Source organism: Salmo salar, chromosome 16, assembly GCF_965601325.2.
Source record: "Salmo salar chromosome 16, fSalSal1, whole genome shotgun sequence".
Classification (NCBI taxonomy): Eukaryota; Metazoa; Chordata; class Actinopteri; order Salmoniformes; family Salmonidae; genus Salmo; species Salmo salar.
In genome coordinates, this window is record NC_138306.1 from 92846226 (window position 1) to 92861447 (window position 15222).

The 15222-nt window shown below is 47.7% G+C and overlaps 1 protein-coding gene across 1 annotated transcript in view; it reads left to right on the plus strand.

Moving 5' to 3' along the window:
* The window catches only part of LOC106574988 (tudor domain-containing protein 3), a 58834-nt gene extending 43964 nt beyond the window's left edge, over nt 1–14870 (plus strand). Inside the window, exons 14-15 of the mRNA XM_082962439.1 lie at nt 90–242; nt 14438–14870. Coding sequence (XP_082818565.1) covers nt 90–203 — 114 coding nt within the window. The 3' untranslated portion in view covers nt 204–242; nt 14438–14870. The remainder of the gene's footprint in view (nt 1–89; nt 243–14437) is intronic.
* The last annotated feature ends 352 nt before the right edge of the window (nt 14871–15222 follow it).

Sequence of the window (15222 nt, forward strand, 5' to 3'; positions counted from 1 at the left end):
TCTAGGATCAGGTCCTGCCTGTGAAAATAGAATCTTATTGAGTACGATGTTAAAAAGCCAAACTGATGGTAGATCTGTATGTGTGGTAGCAGAAGGAAGAGGAGGGGTTAGAGTACCGGCGCGGGGGAGACGGGCAGCCTCGGACCACCACGAGGACGCGGCCCACGGTCCAGTATTACCAGCCGCCCAGGGCCAGGGACTGACTGACTGATCACCACATGACTGAGTTACAGTACGGACAGGTAACACCTGTACTACACCACATGACTGAGTTACTGTACGGACAGGTTACACCTGTACTACACCACATGACTGAGTTACTGTACGGACAGGTTACACCTGTACTACACCACATGACTGAGTTACTGACAGGTTACACCTGTACTACACCACATGACTGAGTTACTGTACGGACAGGTTACACCTGTACTACACCACATGTCTGAGTTACTGTACGGACAGGTTACACCTGTACTACACCACATGACTGAGTTACTGTACGACAGGTTACACCTGTACTACACCACATGACTGAGTTACTGTACGGACAGGTTACACCTGTACTACACCACATGACTGAGTTACTGTACGGACAGGTTACACCTGTACTACACCACATGACTGAGTTACTGTACGGACAGGTTACACCTGTACTACACCACATGACTGAGTTACTGACAGGTTACACCTGTACTACACCACATGACTGAGTTACTGACAGGTTACACCTGTACTACACCACATGACTGAGTTACTGTACAGACAGGTTACACCTGTACTACACCACATGACTGAGTTACTGACAGGTTACACCTGTACTACACCACATGACTGAGTTACTGTACGGACAGGTTACACCTGTACTACACCACATGACTGAGTTACTGTACGGACAGGTTACACCTGTACTACACCACATGACTGAGTTACTGTACGGACAGGTTACACCTGTACTACACCACATGACTGAGTTACTGTACGGACAGGTTACACCTGTACTACACCACATGACTGAGTTACTGTACGGACAGGTTACACCTGTACTACACCACATGACTGAGTTACTGTACGGACAGGTTACACCTGTACTACACCACATGACTGAGTTACTGTACGGACAGGTTACACCTGTACTACACCACATGACTGAGTTACTGTACAGACAGGTTACACCTGTACTACACCACATGACTGAGTTACTGTACGGACAGGTTACACCTGTACTACACCACATGACTGAGTTACTGTACGGACAGGTAACACCTGTACTACACCACATGACTGAGTTACTGTACGGACAGGTTACACCTGTACTACACCACATGACTGAGTTACTGTACGGACAGGTTACACCTGTACTACACCACATGACTGAGTTACTGTACGGACAGGTTACACCTGTACTACACCACATGACTGAGTTACTGTACGGACAGGTTACACCTGTACTACACCACATGACTGAGTTACTGTACGGACAGGTTACACCTGTACTACACCACATGACTGAGTTACTGTACGGACAGGTTACACCTGTACTACACCACATGACTGAGTTACTGTACGGACAGGTTACACCTGTACTACACCACATGACTGAGTTACTGTACGGACAGGTTACACCTGTACTACACCACATGACTGAGTTACTGTACGGACAGGTTACACCTGTACTACACCACATGACTGAGTTACTGTACGGACAGGTTACACCTGTACTACACCACATGACTGAGTTACTGTACGGACAGGTTACACCTGTACTACACCACATGACTGAGTTACTGTACGGACAGGTTACACCTGTACTACACCACATGACTGAGTTACTGTACGGACAGGTTACACCTGTACTACACCACATGACTGAGTTACTGACAGGTTACACCTGTACTACACCACATGACTGAGTTACTTTACTGACAGGTTACACCTGTACTACACCACATGACTGAGTTACTGTACGGACAGGTTACACCTGTACTACACCACATGACTGAGTTACTGTACGGACAGGTTACACCTGTACTACACCACATGACTGAGTTACTGTACGGACAGGTTACACCTGTACTACACCACATGACTGAGTTACTGTACGGACAGGTTACACCTGTACTACACCACATGACTGAGTTACTGTACGGACAGGTTACACCTGTACTACACCACATGACTGAGTTACTGTACGGACAGGTTACACCTGTACTACACCACATGACTGAGTTACTGTACGGACAGGTTACACCTGTACTACACCACATGACTGAGTTACTGTACGGACAGGTTACACCTGTACTACACCACATGACTGAGTTACTGTACGGACAGGTTACACCTGTACTACACCACATGACTGAGTTACTGTACGGACAGGTTACACCTGTACTACACCACATGACTGAGTTACTGTACGGACAGGTTACACCTGTACTACACCACATGACTGAGTTACTGTACGGACAGGTTACACCTGTACTACACCACATGACTGAGTTACTGTACGGACAGGTTACACCTGTACTACACCACATGACTGAGTTACTCGACAGGTTACACCTGTACTACACCACATGACTGAGTTACTGTACGGACAGGTTACACCTGTACTACACCACATGACTGAGTTACTGTACGGACAGGTTACACCTGTACTACACCACATGACTGAGTTACTGTACGGACAGGTTACACCTGTACTACACCACATGACTGAGTTACTGTACGGACAGGTTACACCTGTACTACACCACATGACTGAGTTACTGTACGGACAGGTTACACCTGTACTACACCACATGACTGAGTTACTGTACGGACAGGTTACACCTGTACTACACCACATGACTGAGTTACTGTACGGACAGGTTACACCTGTACTACACCACATGACTGAGTTACTGTACGGACAGGTTACACCTGTACTACACCACATGACTGAGTTACTGTACGGACAGGTTACACCTGTACTACACCACATGACTGAGTTACTGTACGGACAGGTTACACCTGTACTACACCACATGACTGAGTTACTGTACGGACAGGTTACACCTGTACTACACCACATGACTGAGTTACTGTACGGACAGGTTACACCTGTACTACACCACATGACTGAGTTACTGTACGGACAGGTTACACCTGTACTACACCACATGACTGAGTTACTGTACGGACAGGTTACACCTGTACTACACCACATGACTGAGTTACTGTACGGACAGGTTACACCTGTACTACACCACATGACTGAGTTACTGACAGGTTACACCTGTACTACACCACATGACTGAGTTACTGTACGGACAGGTTACACCTGTACTACACCACATGACTGAGTTACTGTACGGACAGGTTACACCTGTACTACACCACATGACTGAGTTACTGTACGGACAGGTTACACCTGTACTACACCACATGACTGAGTTACTGTACGGACAGGTAACACCTGTACTACACCACATGACTGAGTTACTGACAGGTTACACCTGTACTACACCACATGACTGAGTTACACCTGTACTACACCACATGACTGAGTTACTGTACGGACAGGTTACACCTGTACTACACCACATGACTGAGTTACTGTACGGACAGGTTACACCTGTACTACACCACATGACTGAGTTACTGTACGGACAGGTTACACCTGTACTACACCACATGACTGAGTTACTGTACGGACAGGTTACACCTGTACTACACCACATGACTGAGTTACTGTACGGACAGGTTACACCTGTACTACACCACATGACTGAGTTACTGTACGGACAGGTTACACCTGTACTACACCACATGACTGAGTTACTGTACGGACAGGTTACACCTGTACTACACCACATGACTGAGTTACTGTACGGACAGGTAACACCTGTACTACACCACATGACTGAGTTACTGTACGGACAGGTTACACCTGTACTACACCACATGACTGAGTTACTGTACGGACAGGTTACACCTGTACTACACCACATGACTGAGTTACTGTACGGACAGGTTACACCTGTACTACACCACATGACTGAGTTACTGTACGGACAGGTTACACCTGTACTACACCACATGACTGAGTTACTGTACGGACAGGTTACACCTGTACTACACCACATGACTGAGTTACTGTACGGACAGGTTACACCTGTACTACACCACATGACTGAGTTACTGTACGGACAGGTTACACCTGTACTACACCACATGACTGAGTTACTGTACGGACAGGTTACACCTGTACTACACCACATGACTGAGTTACTGTACGGACAGGTTACACCTGTACTACACCACATGACTGAGTTACTGTACGGACAGGTAACACCTGTACTACACCACATGACTGAGTTACTGTACGGACAGGTTACACCTGTACTACACCACATGACTGAGTTACTGTACGGACAGGTTACACCTGTACTACACCACATGACTGAGTTACTGTACGGACAGGTTACACCTGTACTACACCACATGACTGAGTTACTGTACGGACAGGTTACACCTGTACTACACCACATGACTGAGTTACTGTACGGACAGGTTACACCTGTACTACACCACATGACTGAGTTACTGTACGGACAGGTTACACCTGTACTACACCACATGACTGAGTTACTGTACGGACAGGTAACACCTGTACTACACCACATGACTGAGTTACTGGACAGGTTACACCTGTACTACACCACATGACTGAGTTACTGTACGGACAGGTTACACCTGTACTACACCACATGACTGAGTTACTGTACGGACAGGTTACACCTGTACTACACCACATGACTGAGTTACTGTACGGACAGGTTACACCTGTACTACACCACATGACTGAGTTACTGTACGGACAGGTTACACCTGTACTACACCACATGACTGAGTTACTGTACGGACAGGTTACACCTGTACTACACCACATGACTGAGTTACTGTACGGACAGGTTACACCTGTACTACACCACATGACTGAGTTACTGTACGGACAGGTTACACCTGTACTACACCACATGACTGAGTTACTGTACGGACAGGTTACACCTGTACTACACCACATGACTGAGTTACTGTACGGACAGGTAACACCTGTACTACACCACATGACTGAGTTACTGACAGGTTACACCTGTACTACACCACATGACTGAGTTACTGTACGGACAGGTTACACCTGTACTACACCACATGACTGAGTTACTGTACGGACAGGTTACACCTGTACTACACCACATGACTGAGTTACTGTACGGACAGGTTACACCTGTACTACACCACATGACTGAGTTACTGTACGGACAGGTTACACCTGTACTACACCACATGACTGAGTTATTGACAGGTTACACCTGTACTACACCACATGACTGAGTTACTGTACGGACAGGTTACACCTGTACTACACCACATGACTGAGTTACTGTACAGACAGGTTACACCTGTACTACACCACATGACTGAGTTACTGTACGGACAGGTTACACCTGTACTACACCACATGACTGAGTTACTGTACGGACAGGTTACACCTGTACTACACCACATGACTGAGTTACTGTACGGACAGGTTACACCTGTACTACACCACATGACTGAGTTACTGTACGGACAGGTTACACCTGTACTACACCACATGACTGAGTTACTGTACGGACAGGTTACACCTGTACTACACCACATGACTGAGTTACTGTACGGACAGGTTACACCTGTACTACACCACATGACTGAGTTACTGTACGGACAGGTTACACCTGTACTACACCACATGACTGAGTTACTGTACGGACAGGTTACACCTGTACTACACCACATGACTGAGTTACTGTACGGACAGGTTACACCTGTACTACACCACATGACTGAGTTACTGTACGGACAGGTTACACCTGTACTACACCACATGACTGAGTTACTGTACGGACAGGTTACACCTGTACTACACCACATGACTGAGTTACTGTACGGACAGGTTACACCTGTACTACACCACATGACTGAGTTACTGTACGGACAGGTAACACCTGTACTACACCACATGACTGAGTTACTGTACGGACAGGTTACACCTGTACTACACCACATGACTGAGTTACTGTACGGACAGGTTACACCTGTACTACACCACATGACTGAGTTACTGTACGGACAGGTTACACCTGTACTACACCACATGACTGAGTTACTGTACGGACAGGTTACACCTGTACTACACCACATGACTGAGTTACTGTACGGACAGGTTACACCTGTACTACACCACATGACTGAGTTACTGTACGGACAGGTTACACCTGTACTACACCACATGACTGAGTTACTGTACGGACAGGTTACACCTGTACTACACCACATGACTGAGTTACTGTACGGACAGGTTACACCTGTACTACACCACATGACTGAGTTACTGTACGGACAGGTTACACCTGTACTACACCACATGACTGAGTTACTGTACGGACAGGTTACACCTGTACTACACCACATGACTGAGTTACTGTACGGACAGGTTACACCTGTACTACACCACATGACTGAGTTACTGTACGGACAGGTTACACCTGTACTACACCACATGACTGAGTTACTGTACGGACAGGTAACACCTGTACTACACCACATGACTGAGTTACTGACAGGTTACACCTGTACTACACCACATGACTGAGTTACTGTACGGACAGGTTACACCTGTACTACACCACATGACTGAGTTACTGTACGGACAGGTTACACCTGTACTACACCACATGACTGAGTTACTGTACGGACAGGTTACACCTGTACTACACCACATGACTGAGTTACTGTACGGACAGGTTACACCTGTACTACACCACATGACTGAGTTACTGTACGGACAGGTAACACCTGTACTACACCACATGACTGAGTTACTGTACGGACAGGTTACACCTGTACTACACCACATGACTGAGTTACTGTACGGACAGGTTACACCTGTACTACACCACATGACTGAGTTACTGTACGGACAGGTAACACCTGTACTACACCACATGACTGAGTTACTGTACGGACAGGTTACACCTGTACTACACCACATGACATGAGTTACTGTACGGACAGGTTACACCTGTACTACACCACATGACTGAGTTACTGTACGGACACGTTACACCTGTACTACACCACATGACTGAGTTACTGTACGGACAGGTTACACCTGTACTACACCACATGACTGAGTTACTGTACGGACAGGTTACACCTGTACTACACCACATGACTGAGTTACTGTACGGACAGGTTACACCTGTACTACACCACATGACTGAGTTACTGTACGGACAGGTAACACCTGTACTACACCACATGACTGAGTTACTGACAGGTTACACCTGTACTACACCACATGACTGAGTTACACCTGTACTACACCACATGACTGAGTTACTGTACGGACAGGTTACACCTGTACTACACCACATGACTGAGTTACTGTACGGACAGGTTACACCTGTACTACACCACATGACTGAGTTACTGTACGGACAGGTTACACCTGTACTACACCACATGACTGAGTTACTGTACGGACAGGTTACACCTGTACTACACCACATGACTGAGTTACTGTACGGACAGGTTACACCTGTACTACACCACATGACTGAGTTACTGTACGGACAGGTTACACCTGTACTACACCACATGACTGAGTTACTGTACGGACAGGTTACACCTGTACTACACCACATGACTGAGTTACTGTACGGACAGGTAACACCTGTACTACACCACATGACTGAGTTACTGACAGGTTACACCTGTACTACACCACATGACTGAGTTACTGTACGGACAGGTTACACCTGTACTACACCACATGACTGAGTTACTGTACGGACAGGTTACACCTGTACTACACCACATGACTGAGTTACTGTACGGACAGGTAACACCTGTACTACACCACATGACTGAGTTACTGTACGGACAGGTTACACCTGTACTACACCACATGACTGAGTTACTGTACGGACAGGTTACACCTGTACTACACCACATGACTGAGTTACTGTACGGACAGGTTACACCTGTACTACACCACATGACTGAGTTACTGTACGGACAGGTTACACCTGTACTACACCACATGACTGAGTTACTGTACGGACAGGTTACACCTGTACTACACCACATGACTGAGTTACTGACAGGTTACACCTGTACTACACCACATGACTGAGTTACTGTACGGACAGGTTACACCTGTACTACACCACATGACTGAGTTACTGTACGGACAGGTAACACCTGTACTACACCACATGACTGAGTTACTGTACGGACAGGTTACACCTGTACTACACCACATGACTGAGTTACTGTACGGACAGGTTACACCTGTACTACACCACATGACTGAGTTACTGTACGGACAGGTTACACCTGTACTACACCACATGACTGAGTTACTGACAGGTTACACCTGTACTACACCACATGACTGAGTTACTGTACGGACAGGTTACACCTGTACTACACCACATGACTGAGTTACTGTACGGACAGGTAACACCTGTACTACACCACATGACTGAGTTACTGTACGGACAGGTTACACCTGTACTACACCACATGACTGAGTTACTGTACGGACAGGTTACACCTGTACTACACCACATGACTGAGTTACTGTACGGACAGGTTACACCTGTACTACACCACATGACTGAGTTACTGTACGGACAGGTTACACCTGTACTACACCACATGACTGAGTTACTGTACGGACAGGTTACACCTGTACTACACCACATGACTGAGTTACTGTACGGACAGGTTACACCTGTACTACACCACATGACTGAGTTACTGTACGGACAGGTTACACCTGTACTACACCACATGACTGAGTTACTGTACGGACAGGTTACACCTGTACTACACCACATGACTGAGTTACTGTACGGACAGGTTACACCTGTACTACACCACATGACTGAGTTACTGTACGGACAGGTTACACCTGTACTACACCACATGACTGAGTTACTGTACGGACAGGTTACACCTGTACTACACCACATGACTGAGTTACTGTACGGACAGGTTACACCTGTACTACACCACATGACTGAGTTACTGTACGGACAGGTTACACCTGTACTACACCACATGACTGAGTTACTGTACGGACAGGTTACACCTGTACTACACCACATGACTGAGTTACTGTACGGACAGGTTACACCTGTACTACACCACATGACTGAGTTACTGTACGGACAGGTTACACCTGTACTACACCACATGACTGAGTTACTGTACGGACAGGTTACACCTGTACTACACCACATGACTGAGTTACTGTACGGACAGGTTACACCTGTACTACACCACATGACTGAGTTACTGTACGGACAGGTTACACCTGTACTACACCACATGACTGAGTTACTGTACGGACAGGTTACACCTGTACTACACCACATGACTGAGTTACTGTACGGACAGGTTACACCTGTACTACACCACATGACTGAGTTACTGTACGGACAGGTTACACCTGTACTACACCACATGACTGAGTTACTGTACGGACAGGTTACACCTGTACTACACCACATGACTGAGTTACGTGACAGGTTACACCTGTACTACACCACATGACTGAGTTACTGTACGGACAGGTTACACCTGTACTACACCACATGACTGAGTTACTGTACGGACAGGTTACACCTGTACTACACCACATGACTAGTTACTGTACGGACAGGTTACACCTGTACTACACCACATGACTGAGTTACTGTACGGACAGGTTACACCTGTACTACACCACATGACTGAGTTACTGTACGGACAGGTTACACCTGTACTACACCACATGACTGAGTTACTGTACGGACAGGTTACACCTGTACTACACCACATGACTGAGTTACTGTACGGACAGGTTACACCTGTACTACACCACATGACTGAGTTACTGACAGGTTACACCTGTACTACACCACATGACTGAGTTACTGTACGGACAGGTTACACCTGTACTACACCACATGACTGAGTTACTGTACGGACAGGTTACACCTGTACTACACCACATGACTGAGTTACTGTACGGACAGGTTACACCTGTACTACACCACATGACTGAGTTACTGTACGGACAGGTTACACCTATACTACACCACATGACTGAGTTACTGTACAGACAGGTTACACCTGTACTACACCACATGACTGAGTTACTGTACGGACAGGTTACACCTGTACTACACCACATGACTGAGTTACTGTACAGACAGGTTACACCTGTACTACACCACATGACTGAGTTACTGTACGGACAGGTTACACCTGTACTACACCACATGACTGAGTTACTGTACGGACAGGTTACACCTGTACTACACCACATGACTGAGTTACTGTACGGACAGGTTACACCTGTACTACACCACATGACTGAGTTACTGTACGGACAGGTTACACCTGTACTACACCACATGACTGAGTTACTGACAGGTTACACCTGTACTACACCACATGACTGAGTTACTGTACGGACAGGTTACACCTGTACTACACCACATGACTGAGTTACTGTACGGACAGGTTACACCTGTACTACACCACATGACTGAGTTACTGTACGGACAGGTTACACCTGTACTACACCACATGACTGAGTTACTGTACGGACAGGTTACACCTGTACTACACCACATGACTGAGTTACTGTACGGACAGGTAACACCTGTACTACACCACATGACTGAGTTACTGACAGGTTACACCTGTACTACACCACATGACTGAGTTACACCTGTACTACACCACATGACTGAGTTACTGTACGGACAGGTTACACCTGTACTACACCACATGACTGAGTTACTGTACGGACAGGTTACACCTGTACTACACCACATGACTGAGTTACTGTACGGACAGGTTACACCTGTACTACACCACATGACTGAGTTACTGTACGGACAGGTTACACCTGTACTACACCACATGACTGAGTTACTGACAGGTTACACCTGTACTACACCACATGACTGAGTTACACCTGTACTACACCACATGACTGAGTTACTGTACGGACAGGTTACACCTGTACTACACCACATGACTGAGTTACTGTACGGACAGGTTACACCTGTACTACACCACATGACTGAGTTACTGTACGGACAGGTTACACCTGTACTACACCACATGACTGAGTTACTGTACGGACAGGTTACACCTGTACTACACCACATGACTGAGTTACTGTACGGACAGGTTACACCTGTACTACACCACATGACTGAGTTACTGTACGGACAGGTTACACCTGTACTACACCACATGACTGAGTTACTGTACGGACAGGTTACACCTGTACTACACCACATGACTGAGTTACACCTGTACTACACCACATGACTGAGTTACTGTACGGACAGGTTACACCTGTACTACAGCACATGACTGAGTTACTGTACGGACATGTTACACCTGTACTACACCACATGACTGAGTTACTGTACGGACACAACACCTGTACTACACCACATGACTGAGTTACTGTATGGACAGGTTACACCTGTACTACACCACATGACTGAGTTACTGTACGGACAGGTTACACCTGTACTACACCACATGACTGAGTTACTGTACGGACAGGTTACACCTGTACTACACCACATGACTGAGTTACTGTACGGACAGGTTACACCTGTACTACACCACATGACTGAGTTACTGTACGGACAGGTTACACCTGTACTACACCACATGACTGAGTTACTGTACGGACAGGTTACACCTGTACTACACCACATGACTGAGTTACTGTACGGACAGGTTACACCTGTACTACACCACATGACTGAGTTACTGTACGGACAGGTTACACCTGTACTACACCACATGACTGAGTTACTGTACGGACAGGTTACACCTGTACTACACCACATGACTGAGTTACTGTACGGACAGGTTACACCTGTACTACACCACATGACTGAGTTACTGTACGGACAGGTTACACCTGTACTACACCACATGACTGAGTTACTGTACGGACAGGTTACACCTGTACTACACCACATGACTGAGTTACTGTACGGACAGGTTACACCTGTACTACACCACATGACTGAGTTACTGTACGGACAGGTTACACCTGTACTACACCACATGACTGAGTTACTGTACGGACAGGTTACACCTGTACTACACCACATGACTGAGTTACTGTACGGACAGGTTACACCTGTACTACACCACATGACTGAGTTACTGTACGGACAGGTTACACCTGTACTACACCACATGACTGAGTTACTGTACGGACAGGTTACACCTGTACTACACCACATGACTGAGTTACTGTACGGACAGGTTACACCTGTACTACACCACATGACTGAGTTACTGTACGGACAGGTTACACCTGTACTACACCACATGACTGAGTTACTGTACGGACAGGTTACACCTGTACTACACCACATGACTGAGTTACTGTACGGACAGGTTACACCTGTACTACACCACATGACTGAGTTACTGTACGGACAGGTTACACCTGTACTACACCACATGACTGAGTTACTGTACGGACACAACACCTGTACTACACCACATGACTGAGTTACTGTACGGACAGGTTACACCTGTACTACACCACATGACTGAGTTACTGTACGGACAGGTTACACCTGTACTACACCACATGACTGAGTTACTGTACGGACAGGTTACACCTGTACTACACCACATGACTGAGTTACTGTACAGACAGGTTACACCTGTACTACACCACATGACTGAGTTACTGTACGGACAGGTTACACCTGTACTACACCACATGACTGAGTTACTGTACGGACAGGTAACACCTGTACTACACCACATGACTGAGTTACTGACAGGTTACACCTGTACTACACCACATGACTGAGTTACTGTACGGACAGGTAACACCTGTACTACACCACATGACTGAGTTACTGACAGGTTACACCTGTACTACACCACATGACTGAGTTACTGTACGGACAGGTTACACCTGGACCTCTGGCCAGGTAAACACTATAGCAAGTTAGTCCCAAATGGCCCTCTATTCCCTCGAAAGTGCGCTTCTGTTGACCAGATTGCTACGGGTTAGTCCTACGGGCCCTGGTCTAAAGTAGTGTACTGTATAGGAAATGTAGTGCCATTTTGGACACATACCATGTTCTGAGAACCACCTCGCTGACCGTTCACACTAGATCCCTCCCTCCCTCCCTCCCTCCCTCCCTCCCTCCCTCCCTCCCTCCCTGCCTCCCTCCCTCCCTCCCTCCCTCCACACAGTTAGTCAATACCTCCCTCCCTCCCTCCCTCTCTCCCTCCCTCCCTCCCTCCCTCCCTCCACACAGTTAGTCAGTACCTCCCTCCCTCCCTCCCTCCCTCCCTCCCTCCCTCCCTCCCTCCCTCCCTCCCTCCACACAGTTAGCCAGTACCTCCCTCCCTCCCTCCCTCCCTCCCTCCCTCCCTCCCTCCCTCCCTCCCTCCCTCCCTCCCTCCCTCCCTCCCTCCACACAGTTAGCCAGTACCTCCCTCCCTCCCTCCCTCCCTCCCTCCCTCCCTCCCTCCCTCCCTCCCTCCCTCCCTCCCTCCCTCCCTCTCTCCACACAGTTAGTCAGTACCTCCCTCCCTCCCTCCCTCCCTCCCTCCCTCCCTCCCTCCCTCCCTCCCTCCCTCCCTCCCTCCACACAGTTAGTCAGTACCTCCCTCCCTCCCTCCCTCCCTCCCTCCCTCCCTCCCTCCCTCCCTCCCTCCCTCCCTCCACACAGTTAGCCAGTACCTCCCTCCCTCCCTCCCTCCCTCCCTCCCTCCCTCCCTCCCTCCCTCCCTCCCTCCCTCCCTCCCTCCCTCCACACAGTTAGCCAGTACCTCCCTCCCTCCCTCCCTCCCTCCCTCCCTCCCTCCCTCCCTCCCTCCCTCCCTCCCTCCCTCCCTCCCTCTCTCCACACAGTTAGTCAGTACCTCCCTCCCTCCCTCCCTCCCTCCCTCCCTCCCTCCCTCCCTCCCTCCCTCCACACAGTTAGCCAGTACCTCCCTCCCTCCCTCCCTCCCTCCCTCCCTCCCTCCCTCCCTCCCTCCACACAGTTAGCCAGTACCTCCCTCCCTCCCTCCCTCCCTCCCTCCCTCCACACTGTTAGTCAGTAGCTTTCCTGAGGGCCTTATCGTCAAGTAAACAGCCCCAGAGAGCAAACAGCAGCCATTACCGTGGTTACCAGCGCTCCGTGACGTTAATATGAAAGGTAGGTTTGTGTGTTTATTGACAGAGAGATGTTTACTCCCCAAGGCTGGATGATCTTGGACAAAGCAGTGTGAACTGAACACAGGGTTGATGGTGGTTTTGACAAGGTGAACTGACTCTCTGTCTGTTTCCGTTTCCCCTCAGACGGAGTCCACGAAGGATCCCAGAGGTCCACGCATCTGACCTCAAAAACCACATCTTTCTTCTCTCGGGTTGTAAAATTCCAGCAAGTTTTCCAGAATTCCTGGTTGGAGGATTCCACGTCCTTATTGTTCCCTCCTGATTCCATCAAAATCTTTCAACTGTGGATTTCAGAAAAATTGACTTTTGGGAAAGTTAGTGGGATTTTTGCAATCCTTCTCTCCTCTTCACCAAATACACAATGACAACTCTTCCTCTGTGTTCACTTGGGTCTCCATATCAAGAAGTGTGAAACATTCAGGAAAAGGGCTTGTTGCTCAAAGATGCTGACAACAAGGACGCTAGCTCACAAACTTTGGAAAGCGCACAGCCGCTGTACATGGGGAAGATTTGTAAAATAGTTTATTGTTAGACTAATAAAAATGCTGCTCCTGTATTTCTCAGGTTTTTATTTGTCTGATTTGAAATCTCTTTTCCTATGAACCCTCTCATGTTGCACCATGTTCCTCTCTGACAGCTCAGTCTGTTACTACAGTCCATGTGTTCCTCTCTGTTACTACAGTCCATGTGTTCCTCTCTGTTACTACAGTCCATGAGTTCCTCTCTGTTACTACAGTCCATGTGTTCCTCTCTGTTACTACAGTCCATGTGTTCCTCTCTGACAGCTCAGTCTGTTACTACAGTCCATGAGTTCCTCTCTGTTACTACAGTCCATGTGTTCCTCTCTGTTACTACAGTCCATGTGTTCCTCTCTGTTACTACAGTCCATGTGTTCCTCTCTGTTACTA